The sequence below is a fragment of the Schistocerca serialis genome, chromosome 2 (assembly GCF_023864345.2).
Source record: "Schistocerca serialis cubense isolate TAMUIC-IGC-003099 chromosome 2, iqSchSeri2.2, whole genome shotgun sequence".
Taxonomy (NCBI): Eukaryota; Metazoa; Arthropoda; class Insecta; order Orthoptera; family Acrididae; genus Schistocerca; species Schistocerca serialis.
In genome coordinates, this window is record NC_064639.1 from 708,611,384 (window position 1) to 708,627,394 (window position 16,011).

The window sequence follows — 16,011 nt, forward strand, 5'->3', positions numbered from 1 at the left end:
CCATCAGGAGGATTTCCGGAAAAGGCAGTCGGTCTCCTGTAGCAACAATGTTGAACTATATTTGTCTCCAAATAACACCTGGAGATTTCAAACATACAATGGCAGAGCGTTTTGCACTGACTGGTGCTGCTGCCAGCCAGGATCCAGTGTTCCGTCATTACTGTGCCATCATGGAAAGGCTGAATGGACTTCGGGTCTAACAGTTCGGAGAACCCGCAACTGCCCATTCTACTTCTGGGAGCTGGATTCGGCACTCTCTGCAGCTTGTGATACTGCTCCCAATCACTACCACATCTGATACAGCATGGTGCAGAACCAGCAACCAGTGTCAAAGGAAATACTTTTACAATGTTTTAATTTGATGTGGCAGGCAGGCAATTTTCCCAACTTGTGGAGGAAGACAATTTTGGTACCTCTTCTCAAACCGGTAAAGGACCGAACACGTCCCTGTAGTTATCGGAGCATTGCCTTTATGAGTTGTGTAGGGAAGCCATTGGAGTGAATGTTTAACCATCGTCTGGTCTGGATGTTGGAGACCAGGCAGCTGCTAAGACATTCTCAGTGTGGATTAAGGGGATTCCGATTCACTATCGACAACATTTCCTGGCTTGAGACAGCTATTCAGCAGGTTTTCCTATGTAAACAGCGTTATATACGTACATGTTTTGATATCAGTAAGGTGTACTTTACTTTTTGGAGACACCGTATTCTCAGGCAGCTCCACCAAAGGCCACCTCCCCATCTTTGTTTGGCCCTTCCTACCAAAGCACTTTTTTCAGTATTGAGCTGGTGATGTAGTTTTGAGCAGGAGAATAGTGTTCCTCAGGGCAGTATTTTAAGTGTTACCCTCTTCTCCATAGCCATAAACACTACCATGTCTATGGTAAGTAGTCCTGTACAATGCTCCTTATTTGTGAACAACTGTGCAGTTTTCTGTTTCTCCCCATCATTTCAACAGCAACTCGTCAGTTGCAACTTACAGTAAAGAGAGTGGGCTGCAGAGACCAGTTTTACATTCTCTGCAGAGAGAGAGAGAGAGAGAGAGAGAGAGAGAGAGAGAGAGTGTGTGTGTGTGTGTGTGTGTGTGTGTGTGTGTGTGTGTACATTCATTTTAACCATTCTCATTGTATTTTTAATTAACGTGAATTGTGTATGTGGAACACCATTCTCCCTTTTAAAGACTCTGTGTGTATTTTTGGGCCTAATTTTTTACTCCAAACTGTCTTTTACCAGACCTGAAGGTCGTGAAAGCAGTCCTAAAAGGCAATGAATATTTTGAAGTGTCTTACTGCAGGTCTTGAGCAGATAGGTTGCATCTGCTCCAGTTTTACTGAGAATGTTTGCAATTGCACCTGGACTATTTGTGCACAATGTACAGGTCAGTGAGGCCTTCTTACCTGAAGATCATTGATGCTGTACACCATGAGTGGATCAGGATGGCCAAGGATGCCTACAGGACCAGACCCATACTCAGTCTCTGTGTTGAAATTCAAGAGACCGAGCACTACCACGTACCATCCGGCACCAGCTTCTTATAGTGTCAGGCTTGTTACTTCCTCACTACTCCTACTTCCCCAGCATACCATACCGTTGCTTGTCTGACTATGGAATTCATCTTTATAAATTATCTGTGGGCAACGAGGCTGTTTCGGATCCATGCAAAATGTGTGTTGGAGTCCCTTTATGTGTTGGACCTTTATGTGGGGCACTTATGGGCTCAAATCTGGGATTTTAACCGACTGCCATCCTGGCTACTGCAGAAGTCACAAGTAATTTTAGATTTGGTGCAGTAGAGGAGGGAGTGCCCTCCAGCTTCTGTTTTTAGTACGCTATTTTTAATGAGCACCCTGATGTGGCGCTGTACTCATGGACAGGTCTAAAGAAGGGGACTCATTTAGTTGTTCTTTTGTTTTCTGGGATTTTGTTCTCAGGAGTCGGTTGCTTCCAGAGTGCACTGCATTTGATGCCAAACTATCCGCGATCTTGAGGGCGCTGGAGCAGATGAGATGTGCCGTCCCTGCAAAATTCCTTGTCTGTTCTTACTTGGTGAGTACCCTTCAGTCCCTAAAACACTTGTATCCAGCTGAAAAAGTAGTCCAGGATATCCAGGACACCCTCCTCTGGTTACAAAGGTTGGGGAAGTAGGTGTCCTGCTGGGTGCCAGGGCACATAGGTATAATGGAGAATGGAAGGGCAGATATAGCAGAAATGGAGGCATGTTTCTCAGTTAGTTCAATGTGGCATCCTCCTGCATGCTGTAATTTCATTTTTGATGTACAGAGTCATGGGTTGATGGAAACATGAGTGGCTGGAAGTGACAGACAACAACCTCTGTTTTGTATAAGGCCCACAATGGGGCCATGGTGTACCTTCTCCCAGTCGCGCAGATGGGACAAAGTCATCCTTATTTGTCTTCACTTTTTATTATATTGTGTTTTATTTTCCAACCAAAGGGCAGCTGCAATTTTGCCAACAGATCTGCCCTCTATTTTAAGCAACATGCAGATGAATGTGGTGATAGGTTTAAAGATTTTTGATTTGTCTCACTTGTTTCCTCACATTTTAGGGAGATGTTCTTAATGTGTTAACAGGATGACTGACTCACCCATGTTTTTTGTAAGTGGTCAGCCAGCGACATTTCCTTGTGTCTGTCTTTTAGCTCCTCTGTCATTTTACTTCTATTTTAATCCCATGTGTAGCACCTTTCACCCTTTCTCCTTTGTCTTAAGGCATGTGGGATATAGATTTTGTTGAACAGCATACCACTAATAACGTATTTGAACATCATGGAATTGTTTTTTGTACTCATTTGCATTAACTCAAATTCTTCTACATTCCCCCTAAAGACACTTTCCCATACGCTACAGCATCATCAGCAAACAGTCATAGATTGCTGCTCACCCTATCAATCAGATTGTTTATGCATGTGGAGAACAAGAACAGTTCAACATTATTTCCCAGGTGTACTCCTGATGATATCTTTGCCCCTGGTGAACACTTGCACTCCAGGACAACAAACTGGATTTATTCTACATCTAAACTTTGAAGTGCATGGCAGGGAATACATCCCATTGTACCAGTTATTTGGGGTTTTTGCCATTCTAGTCACATATGGAGCATGGGAAGGATGATTGTTTAAACACCTCTGTGCTTGTTCTAATTCATCTAATTTTGTTTTCATAAACCATGTAGGAGCGATGTGTAAGGGGGGGGCTGTAGTATATTCCTAGATTCATTACTTAATGTTGGTTCTTCAAACTTTCTAAGCGGGCCTTCATCGAATGGTTTGCATCTGTCTCCAGGCTTCTGCCAATTCAGTTCTTTTGGCATCTTTGTAACACTCTCCCAAGGATCAAACAGTGACTAATTGTGCTGCATTTCTTCGTATCTTTTCAATAAGCATGTTAGTCATATTTGGTGCATGTGCCACACACTTGTCAAGACTCCAGGATGGACAGCACAATTGTTTTGCAAATAATCTCTTATTCAGATTAACTGCATTTTCCTCGTACTCTACCAGTGAACCACAGTCTGCCACGTGCTTTATTTATGGCTAATATGTGAGCATTCCATTTCATATCACTATTACAAGATGTTACAACCAGGAATCTGAATGGATTAATCAATTTCAGCCGTGGCTCATTGATATTGCAATCATAGGATCCTGTGTATCTTTATTTTGTGAAGTGAACAGTTTTACATCACCGTACATTTATAGTGAGTCTTTGCATCACTTCGAAATTGTATAAAGATCTGACTCAATATTCTTACAGCTTTCTTCAGACAGTACTTCATTATAGATAATTGCATTATCTGTGAAAAGTCTGCAAAGTCATTGATATACGACATGAACAGCAAGTGTCCCAACACACTTCATGGGCACACCTAAAGTTATGTGTTGATCTGTCGATTACTCTCCAACCTAGATAACGTGTCCTCCTCACCAAAAAAATCCTCAGTCCAGTTACAAATCATGCTCAATACCCCATATGATCATACTTTTGATAATAGTCATGTGAGTGGTACTGAGTCCTGTACTTTTTGGAAGTCAGGGAACACTGAATCTATCTAATTTCCTTGTTTCATGGCTTTCATGACTTGGGGCAGGTCATTCTGTACAAGGTACCACACTACATTTGAGTTCACAGTGCTGTCAATTTTCGGTTTTAACCAGCTTTCTGTACATGTTATTTCTGTGAGCTTCACTGCATATTAGGATCACTTCAGACTCCGTGGCAGTTTGTTGCAAATATTTTGGCAGTTAACCACAAGGATTTTAATATCCTCTCCTGTTGGGAGCATTTATTTGGATGTTACACTGATACTTTGGTAATCTGGGCTAGACAGAGAGTCACCTAACTCTTGTGTGCTCCCCCATGTACAATCAACTATGTACTCAGCAGCCCATAATATGTAATATACACCACAGCCTGTGGTTCTCAACCATATGGCGCAAGTCTAGGAAATCACGGCCTAGCCTGTGACAGAACCTTCAGTCTCTCGTTCAAACCTTCCATTTGGCTCAGAATCTGGAATCTGTTTTGGAGACAATTCTGCAGATTATGACCTTCGTTGAAACTTAAAGAGGCTTTGGACCCTCACATGTCTGAGAAACTATTCTGTGTGATTGGACTTTAGTTAACTGTCTACAGTGTGGCACTGTATTGGACACTTTGAAGAAATCTAGAAATATGGACTTTATCTGTTACCCTTCATCCATGGTTTGCAGCATATTGTGCTGGAAAACTGCAAACTGACTTTTACATGAGTGATCCTTTCTGAATCCATGCCGATTTGTGGACAGAAGCTTATTATATTTATACTCTTAGAATGTGCTCAAATATTCTGCAGAGTGTTGGCATGCAATTTTACAACTCCTTTCTTTTACTTCACAATAAAGGATGGCAGTTGTTACACTTGTTATATACAGAATCACTGGCACTGTTTTCCATTCACTTTGAACTTTGCACTGGGTGAGAGATTTGCTATGAATGTAAACTAAGTCAGAGACCAGTGCGAATGAGTATTCTCTGTAAAACCAAAATGGGATTCCATCTGGACCTGGCAACTTTTTTTTCACAAGCCCTGCCATCTGAATCCTCTGTAGGCTCTACAGCAGCTTTTCTGAGGGAATGTTCAGGTGAAACCTTCCCTCCAATATACATATCACTCCCACAATCAACCAAGCCTCAGTCTCTGCTAGCCCCTGTTCTCCACCTAGCCTCGGCTTCCCCTCTTGTTTTCACTACACTCCACCATTCTAGTCCACAATAGATCACCCATGTATCTTATTTCCGTGTCTCTATCTCTCACTCCAGAGCTTTCACATCCATTATACTTTGTTCTTCTAATGGTTCCTTGCCTTGCCTCCTGCTTCTCTGGTAGATGCAAAACAGATGGACAGATCACAGATTTTTGTGTACTTCTGAGTTTTATCTGAGGAGTAGAAATATACTTTGATGAAATTATCACCCTGATGTTTCTACTTCTTCTTTCTGAAACATTTCTGCCTGTGCAGGTCATTCACAAATCTTCTTCCAGTCTTTTCTTATCTACCACAGTCTTTTGTTCACCATTTACTCCCATTGTTGTCCTCTCTGATTTACATCATAATTCACCTGATCTCTCCATCTTGTTCATGGTCTTCCAATTGGTCTTCTTCCAGATTCTGTCCATTTCAGAGCTCTTCTTGGTAGTCTTTTTTCCCCCTTTCTTTTAATGTGGCCAAAACATTTCAGCCTCTTTCTCTCCAAGTTCCTTTTAGGAGATTGACCTGAACCATGTTTCCTATTTTTTCATTTCTTATCCTATCCCTTCGCACCTTACTCAGGATCCCTTGTAGAAAGTTCATCTCTGTTGCTTGTTTTCTACTCAGCCTTTCTTTGTACAGGTCCAGCATCTTCATCCATGGGTCAAAATTGTTAAATAATGTAATTTATATATCATGATCTTTGTTTTCATGGTTATTTTTCAATTCCTAATTATGCCTTATATACAATAATAATAATTTTGAGAAATTTACTGTTCTCTCCAAAATTTCTTCATTGATGTTAGCTTACTTCCTAGAAGTTTGAAAACATCTACTTCTTTAATAAATTTTACTGTATAACCAGCACACTCCATGTTTCATTTTCCGTGTTGATTTTCTCTATCTCGCTTTTTGTTGAGCTTATTTCCACACCTGCTTCTCCAATTATCCTTTGCAAGCTATTCAGTTGTTCTTTCAGTTTCTGCTCATTGTCTTCGCATGTCATCACATTGTCTGCACATAGTATAATTTTCTATCATGTGCTGTTGATCCTTGGTAAACTTTACTTGTGATGTTGTCCATGACTATACTGAAAAACACTGATGAGTGCACACTTCCTTGTTGAATCCCTGTATCTGCTGTAAACCATTCTTATTTTTCCATCTATTATGACACAGTTCAGGGATTTCCTTTACATCTTTCTGAGAGCTGTTTTGAGATAGTTCCATTCATTTCAGACCTTGCTGTCTCTGTTCCCACCTGTGAGTGTTATACATCTTTTTTTATATCTATGAAAGCAACTATAGTGTCTTTCCCATTTCTTTTTTACTACCTGTCTCGATGTAAATATGTCATCTATAGTTGATCGGCTAGCCAAAAATCCCTGTTGTTCCTCTCTCAATTGCAGTTTTATCTTGTTTTGTATTTTCTGTAAAATTCTCTCTTCATATATCTTCATACATGTTATTCCTCTGTAGTCCTACCAGAGCAGCTGGTTACCTACTGAAAAATAGGTATAATAATTGCCTTTGTCCAATCAAAAGGAATCTCTCCATTATCATGCTGATTATCTTTATTTATTGATTTTATATCATTTACGAAGTAACATGTATACTGTTTAGAAAATTGCCTTTGTAAATATGCTAAATTAAAAGGTCATATACCTAGCATCTGCTAATAAAATGGCCCGTCTACCATACTGTTCCGTGATTTATGATAATTACCTGTACTTAGGCTAGTTAGTGTCAAACATGAAGGCATGCAACTCAAGAGGTGACAGCTGGAAGCACCAGGACAGCATAAATATATTTGGAGAAGACATGCTGATGCAGTTTTATTATTATTATTATTATTATTATTATTATTATTGGTTACATTGGACCAATTGAGACGCTACATATTCACTTTTTCTTTGAAGGTTGTGCTGCTTGGTTATAGTAGTTCACCTAGTACCTGTTCATTTGTTCCTGTTGTGATTCTCTCATTTCTTATGAAACCTCCATAACCTTTCTATGCATCATTTCAGCTGAAATTTGTAAGTCTTAAGAAAAGTGTCAATATTACCTTTGTTCTCTGCATTTAGTACCTTGAGTTCAATTATCAGGTCGGCCTGTAATTCTTATTGTTTGCTCTCCCATCTTCTTTGCCAGATTTCTTCTCACTAGTTGTCATAAGATACAGTTTTCTGGCAGTCACAAGATATGAAAGAAATATGAGATTCTTTTCTTCTTCATAATACTGAGGATTGGGTCAGTCTCTTGACACAAAGTTTCATTGGGGAGGATCTGGTATTTTTATTTACAAAAGTTCTAATGATCCTTCATTCAGTTTTGACAAGTTGAGCAATTTTTCATTTCTAATTTGGAACAGAACATAAGTGGCTTCCAAGAACTTTATGATTTTAGAGAGCTGGATTTTGGTATCTATTGTTAAGCGTTTCTTATTATATGATGACAAGATTAAAAATTGAACTGTTCTCATTTTGTTGGTTCTATTTATCCATGTTGCTTTCACCATAAGGTGATGATTACTCCCACATATTAATATTGCCAAACTAGATTAGCTTTGTGATAATTTATGAGCATAATCACAGTCTTCTCATATTACACTTGTAATGTTGTTTTTTGGGCAATATTTGTAGAGTGATAATTTGGGGACAAACGTTTTCCATTTTGAGGCATAAGCAAGGTATATCACTTGCAAACCTTCTGCAGTTTGTTCTTGGGTGTTTTGTTCTAATGCTGACCTTAGGTGAAGCTTCCTTTTGGCACATCTTCATGATGTAATGCAAGGGCCCACTGAAATGCAGTGGGGATAAACCATCACCATGTCCGAGACCAGTCTTTATTGTGAAAGAAGTTCTCGGAGAAGACTCATACTTATTAATTTAAATAATATAGTGTGCTTTGTCATTTTGACTTGGCCTATATATTCTTCCCATCTAGTTTCATTGAAAGGCTGTGGGTCTCTATTTTACTAGCTACTGCTCAGTGCCTCCTCTGTTTTGTCGGTAGTGATTGATCTATCATCATAAAGTCAGCTATATATTAATTTGATGCAGCCCTGTAATGCTATAAACAGAAATTTTGGACGTTTTTCCAAAATATTATGTCATAAAAAATTTTGATACACATTGCAAATGTCTGTTTATAGTTATGGTGATAGTTTTTATGTATTCATAATAAGAGACGGGGCAGTGTTATTAGATTTTTTCTATCTAAATATTTAGATTGTTGCTGTGTTGGTAGTATTTAACATAGAAAGTAATATTTAAGGAATACAAAAATAATGTAGTAATCTTCTGTTTTAAGGTTCTAGAATGCGGTGCAGGGTGTAGTGATGAAGGTCTTGCTCTTGCTGATCATCAATTTATCGATGAAAATCTTCTACAACCTGGAGTAATCTTTGTTAATGCACAAGGTAAGTATCGTAAACAACCCATTATAACAAACTGGAACCAACAGGGAAATTGAATTTACTTCAGAAAGTGAGGGACATCTGTGGGATTTCTAACATAATCAGATAATTCTGAATGAAGTTGTGGTGATTTAACTGTTCATTGACAGAACAGATAGTTTGAATCATTTTGTTAAAATTCAGTCTTTGAGTTCCTGTGTTGGGGTACTATCAGGTGTAGCTGTCATGGAAGGGCAAGTGAAACAGTTGATTGAGTTGTTGCAATGTTTGTTGCTATGCAGTCTCAACAACTTTGGGACTATTTGTTATCAACTTAAGGTTTTTGAAAGGCCATGTCCATTTTCCATTGGTTGATTGTAAGTGCAGTGTGCATATCAGAATTTGCCATGTCACTGATATTTCCTCATTCACATAAGCTTACTCCCTTTTATAGCTAGAGCTTGCTTCAGGACTTCCGAGCTCACCTATGTGCTGTGGCTCACATGCTGTCCTCTTCCCTGAGTTCATGTTATTAAAAACTTATTTTCGGTCATTATCCTTGTACTGTGTTAAAATACACATCAGTTACTTCCTGAGGTGGGTATCTACCCTTTTCATACCTCCAGTGAACGTGATGATCCTAACAGCTAGCTTTTGTAACTACAACTGGATAGATATTGTTTAATTTATTATTTATTTTTTAATTCTATAATTGGGATTAGCTATTATAGAGGTCTTTTACTTTCTCCATATCTTTTTTTACAGGCAGTTGCATTTAAAAAGGATTTAGTGTTCATTGAATTGATTCTAAGTATTCACTAGTTTCCTTTGCCAATTTCTCATTCTCAGTGAAGTTGGAAAAGGTTCTGTTATTATTGTACAGGGGTCAATATGTGTAGTTATTTCTCTATAGATATTATCCAGTGTCCATCATTAAAACTTGCTTGTTATGAAGAGACAGCAAGGCACAAGATTGTTGCTATGTTATCATCCGATATCTACCATTTCATCAACTTTAATGAAGGCACAAGTAGTTGCTGTATGTAAATTTAAAAATATATATATATAGTCAGAGATGTTTAAAAACACTAAAGTTAAATGAGATAGCTCCTCCTAGTCATTTAGCCTTAAGCTATGTATCTTTTTATTAATTCTGTGTTATACAAACTGCAGCCCCCACCCCCACCCCATGCAAATAATGTGATAGTCTTCTTACTAAACACCTTCTAACGTTTTCGGATAACAACAGACAGTGTGGTATTGGGTTGCAAGGAACACACGTCTCTCAATTCAGTTAACTTGCACATTGTGTGTAGTCGATCCTCTTCTCTGAATAATCAGCTATGTCGATCTCCCTCAAACTTCTCCTCCGAAGACTATAGCTGGTTAAAGGAATTTATTAAAATACTTCTCTATCCTTGAAATAATTTTGGTACTCATATAATACTTTGCAGTTCCATCACTTTATATGTTCAACTTTCACAGATAACCACTTCTGCAAGCTAACTTATTCCTTACACCTTAGACTCATTTACACATGTTCAAATAGCATACATGTGTCTTGTTTCATTCATAGCCAAGACATGAAATAATTTAAACGTCTCTAGTCTCAAGCGAGTCCAATACATGAATGTGCGTAGCACTCTATATTCAACTGTTTAATAGCCCCCTTTTTTTTTTTTACATCACCACAGACACTAACACATCAAAGAATACGACATAATTACTCGTTGAGTTCTCCTCACATCTTCTGTGGCACTGGCAACAAATTGTCAGTGACTCACCAATCTTACAGTCTTCTAATAACAAACTTCCTACTTGCACATAGAAACTGGTGGATCAGAAGAAACGTTCTCACTCTCCTGCACTCGTACCTAAAAGATCGGGTGTTCGAGATGGTTGAAAGCCGAGTGTTTCGAGAATTAACAGTGAAATTCTTGAGGCACTACAATCTTAACTAGATGCCCTTCCTCAAATGTATTGTGTAGATATTTGGATTTTGTAAGATGCAATTCTGTGTATTTCTTATAACTCCTCCAAGTACTATGTAATCTTAGTATCAAACACTCGGAGATCAGTACTTTCTTTTAATTTTCTACTGGAAATCATCCCAAAAATTAAATTCCTCTGTACGTGTTGATCTCATGCCAGCTGTGCTACCTTCTAAGTAAATGAGCACAAAATCTTTTTCAGATCCTCCCATCATTTAGGGAGTGACCTAAAGAATACCCTTAGAAAGTAAGTGGGGATGAACCTTCCCATTTGGTTTAAACTTTGAGGATTGTACGGATAAATTAATCCCATTTCCTTTTTGTAGTTCCTCACATTATTCTGGTGACAAGCTGTTGCCAGCTTTCTTTCTGTTTCATTGCTTTTTCATCTTTTTCAGTTCCGTAAATTTTCTGTCGATTAGGGTGTACTGACAGTTGAATCTACTTTCTCATGTACATTTTGATCAATTATGTAGCACACACTCTCCTTCAAGTTAGTACAAACATATCCTGTGATAGCAGTCACCTCTAAATCCTTATTTTGTCCTAATATGTCGATTTTCCCATCCATGTTTCAGATTTGTTCAGAAATTGTTTTAAATGCCCATTTGTTTATCTCTCTCGATTACTTTACATAATTATTAACCTCTATAAGTTGTTCATTAATTTTGTCACAGTGTTTAGTTACTTCTGATTGCGATACCCAGTTGTTGTTGTTTGGAAGTTATAATCAAAGTATGCAATTCCTTTTTCTCTTTCCTAGATTTCTTTATACACACATCAAAAAAAGTTTTGCATCACCCTAGTTCCCAGAACTCTTGAAGATAGACGTTGACTGTGGATGTTGTATCTCAGACACAGTCCCTTTGACTGTTCAGAGATTTCACTAAGCCTGCCCAAAGATGTAAACAACCATGCATAAGCAGCACCTAATAGACAGAGGGGATCCAACAGCCGGTTAATACCACAGTTTGATCGCATCCACATTGTTACTTTGTGCCAGGAAGGGCTCTCAACAAGGGAAGTGTCCAGGTGCCTCAGAGTGAGCCAAAGTGATGTTATTTGGACATGGAGGAGATACAGAGAGACAGGAACTGTCAATGACATGCCTCACTCAGGCCACTCAAGTATGCAGTGGATGACCGCTACATACGGGTTATGGCTCGGAGGAACCCTGACAGCAACACCACCTTGTTGAATAATGCTTTTCGTGCAGCCACAGGACGTCATGTTACGACTCAAACTGTGCACAATAGGCTGCATGATGCGCAACTTCACTCCCAACGACCATGGTGAGGTCCGTCTTTGCAACTATGACACCATGCAGCGCAATACAGAGGGGCCCAACAACATTCCGAATGGACTGCTCAGGATTGGCATCACGTTCCCTTCACCGATGAGTGTTGCATATGCTTTCAACCAGACAATTGTCAGACATCTTCGGACGCAACTTGGCCAGGCTGTGAACGCCTTAGACACACTGTCCAGTGACAGCAGCAAGGTGGAGGTTCCCTGCTGTTTTTGGGTGGTGTTATGTGGGGCCAACATACGCTGCTGGTGGTCACAGAAGGCGCCATAACGGCTGTACAATATGTGAATGCCATCCTCCGACTGATAGTGCAAACATATCGGCAGTATATTGGCGAGGCATTCGTCTTCACGGACGACAATTCACGTCCCCATCGTGCACATCTTGTGAATGACTTCCTTCACGATAACGAAATCGCTCGACTAGAGTGGCCAGCATGTTCTCCTGACATGAACCTTATCGAACATGCCTGGGATAGATTGAAAGGGCTGTTTATGGACCACTCTGAGGGATCTATGCCGAATCGCCATTCAGGAGTGGGACAATCTGGACCAACAGTGCCTTGATGAACTTGTGGATAGTATGCCACGACAAATACAGGCATGCATCAATGCAAGAGGACATGCTACTGGGTATTAGAGGTACCAGTGTGTACAGCAATCTGGACCACCACCTCCGAAGGTCTCGCTGAATGGTGGTATATCAAGCAATGTGTGATTTTCATGATCAATAAAAAGGGCAAAAATGATGTTTATGTTGATCTCTATTCCAATTTTCTGTACAGATTCCAGAACTCTCGGAACCACGGTGATGCAAAACTTCTTTTGTTGTGTGTATGATTTTCTAAATTGGCATTGTTGCATATAGTTGTGTTCTAAGATTTCCCATGTTTCTATTTAACCCTTTGTTTGCCTCTTCAAATTCACCAGTCATCTTCTCTGTAAACACTCTTAACATCTCTTCTACTGGTTGCGACATGCTTCAGATTCCTACAGGCTTACACCAAACAATAACAAATCTACTGTTAACCCTTCATTGCAGCCAGCTGTTTCAGCGTTGACCTTACACTGCATGAAAGTAACAAACTTTGTCGGCTAGTTGCACCCTCGTTTATCTCACCCACAAACCACAACACTGTAAATAAATAAAATCTGTGTGAGCCAAACACAGCTCACGTAGGCTCATGATGATATTGCCTTGTAGTGCTGCCAACAATACACATGTGCGACGCGGTGGGTGAACTATTGCACTGCTGCTGCTGCCACTGCCACTGCCATTGCTGTTGTGAACAGCCAACCAGATCATAACCAGCTGTTGTATGTCTATGTGGAACCACTGACATAAACAGAAACACCTGTCTTCCCAACCATGGACTTAATATTCTCTTCTCATTCTCGGCTATTGTTGCGGCAATTAATTCTTACTCCTCAACCGTTTGACTCGTTGTGAATTTTCCATTTTAACTGCAGTGCTAGTAATAACTCAAACGCCAAGTAATTGCAGTTGTCCGGTTGCTGTGGACAACAAATTTTCTTCACAAAGTAAAAATTTCCTTTTAATTTTGACTACTTCTCCTTTCTCAATCACATGTTATTACCTTAAAATACAGACACTTCTGATCATCCCTGTGCGGGTGACAGATGTGCAGTGTATCATTCTTCTATAATGATCTGTTTACATGTAAATATTTTATGATCACTGTAGAGTATTAATTTTACTTGCATTTGGAAATAGTTCCAGAAGTACTGTGGTCCAGGTATCTTGGCATCAGACTTTTTTTGCTATGTTGCGGTGCCTGTGTCAGTCTGGAAAGTCACTTAAGAGATCTGATATTACTGAATGATTTCACATTCTTCTTCTTTGCAATATGTGTATTCACTTTCCATTACAATGAGTACATTGCATTTTTACAGTTGGTTACACTCCAAGTTATACAACATTAGCCTTGTACAATGTCTCTTGTATATCCTGGCAGTCAACCAACGACCAACTTATTTTCCTAGAGGTGGCAAAATCTAAGTCACCAACATCCTGGGGCTTCCGTGGACCTGAGCATATCTATTAGGCAGGCCGTAAGTGGCACAATATAATTGCTTGTCGCAGCAAGTGCTGCAACGCGCAGTGATGTGGGCCAGGCAAATGCTCCATGGGCAGGACTTTTATCAATGGACATTTTTAAATGCCCAAAGTCTGGGCATTTATAAAAAAGTACATTTTAAAGATGTTACTGTTAAAATGTATAATTTACCAATAAAAATAAGGGATGGTACAATACTCTCAGCATTAAAAGTTAGTAAACTTTTATATTTAAATGGACATACATCATTTATTGCCTTTATTGCTAAGAACAAAAGAAAAAGAGAGAGACGCATGCTTCTTTTTTGCTAGCATTCCAACTTGCTGTACCAAGGAAGGATGCATGTTCATGTTGCAGACACCTGCTTATTATTTATAATGTCCTTTTTACCAGTTCTACTTTTCCATTCCCTATTCTTTTTACCATTTCTCCTCCTCTCTCTCTGACTGACACACACACACACACACACACACACACACACACACACACACAGATATATACACCAACTTCAACAGTTGTGTAGTGATAGTAACCAGTATTTAAAAAAAAAAAAAAAAAAAAAAAAAAAAAACTGAGATCATCACTTTGTAATGCAACACACTTTATAATCTTATTTAATTGGATAGATAAAAAATCTACTCACCAACTGTCAGCAAAACAAACACATAAAAAATGGTTGTAACTGGCAATCTTTCGGAGGCAGTGGCTCCTTCTTCAGGCAGAAGGGTTAAAGGGGAAGGAAGAGGGGTGAAGGGAAAGGACTGGAGAGGTCTAGGAAAAGGGGTAGATTTTGGGGAAGTCACCCAGAACCGTGTGTCAGGGGAGGCTTACTGTATGAGATGAGAAGGAGAAACTGATGGTTGGGGACTGTATTGGACGAGATTTGAAAGCTCTCAGGTTTTCAAATATTGTTCGATGAATTCACGTTACATTTTGAAATCAGTGTTTTATTATGTAGAATTGTTATCCATCTATAAACCCATATTTTCTTTTGTAAATCATCATTATAAATTGTGTTATTCAGGCAAAAATTATTTAAGCAGGGAAGAGCATTAAAATTAAAGAACAAGAATGTAATTTATGTTGTGACTCATGTTACAAATTTGGGACATCCTATTCCTAATGCGTATTTTAGGTCGAAAATGTATGGATCTGGTTTTTATCACTGAAAATGCATATTAGGTTGGCATTCAAATAACAGATTTACAGATTTCTAAAAATATTTATACCAAGTGAAATACTGTAATATATTGAAAAAGGCACATGACTCAATGCTACGTGACTCATGTTACTTGTATGTGACTCGTGTTACTTGCTACTTCTTGTTGGAAAAACTTTTTCCTGCAAGCAGAGAAATGAAAATATGACATTATGTGCCAAATAAGATAATCTTAACATTAACATTTAACTTTTCAAACACTATGAAAAATTATAAGAGCATGACACCTGGGGATGTAAGTTCAGTTAAAAGTCAGAGAACTGAAAATATCTTCTTGCATTGACAGCATCAAGTGTATTAATTTTCTTTATAATTTCATCACATTTTACAGTTCATTTCCAATAGTGACCAGCACACTCCATTGTACTGATTAAGTAAGAATTTCCAAAAACTGCACGTACTCAGCTTTGAATTTACTGTCATATTCAATTTTGTACCAGTCTCCAATTTTCACACTATCTATTAGTTTCCTCAGTATGACGATTTGCAGCAGCAAAATTCTTTGGAGACAACAGATATGTTTGTAGTACTCCTTTCTTGTAGTGAAAGCAATGAATGCCTTTTTATGTTTGGTATTGGTGGTGCTGAAGAAAATATTTGAGCCAGATTAAGTTTCACATTGATGCCTTAAATTTCATCAATAGACACATGAAAAACGTGCATAGTTGTGGCACTTGCAGCCACCTGAGTGAAAGTTGATGCATCACCTACTATGAATTTTCACTTTTTTACTGTGTTCGCCACTAGCTGTTCCACAACTGCACCAATTCC

The 16,011-nt window shown here is 38.8% G+C and overlaps 1 protein-coding gene across 1 annotated transcript in view; it reads left to right on the forward strand.

Annotated features, from left to right (window-relative positions):
* Positions 1–16,011, forward strand: part of LOC126457877 (cytokine receptor-like factor 3) — a 139,140-nt gene that overhangs the window by 115,447 nt on the left and 7,682 nt on the right. The window contains exon 6 of the mRNA XM_050094546.1: positions 8,560–8,668. Within this exon, the coding sequence (XP_049950503.1) occupies positions 8,560–8,668 (109 nt within the window). The remainder of the gene's footprint in view (positions 1–8,559; positions 8,669–16,011) is intronic.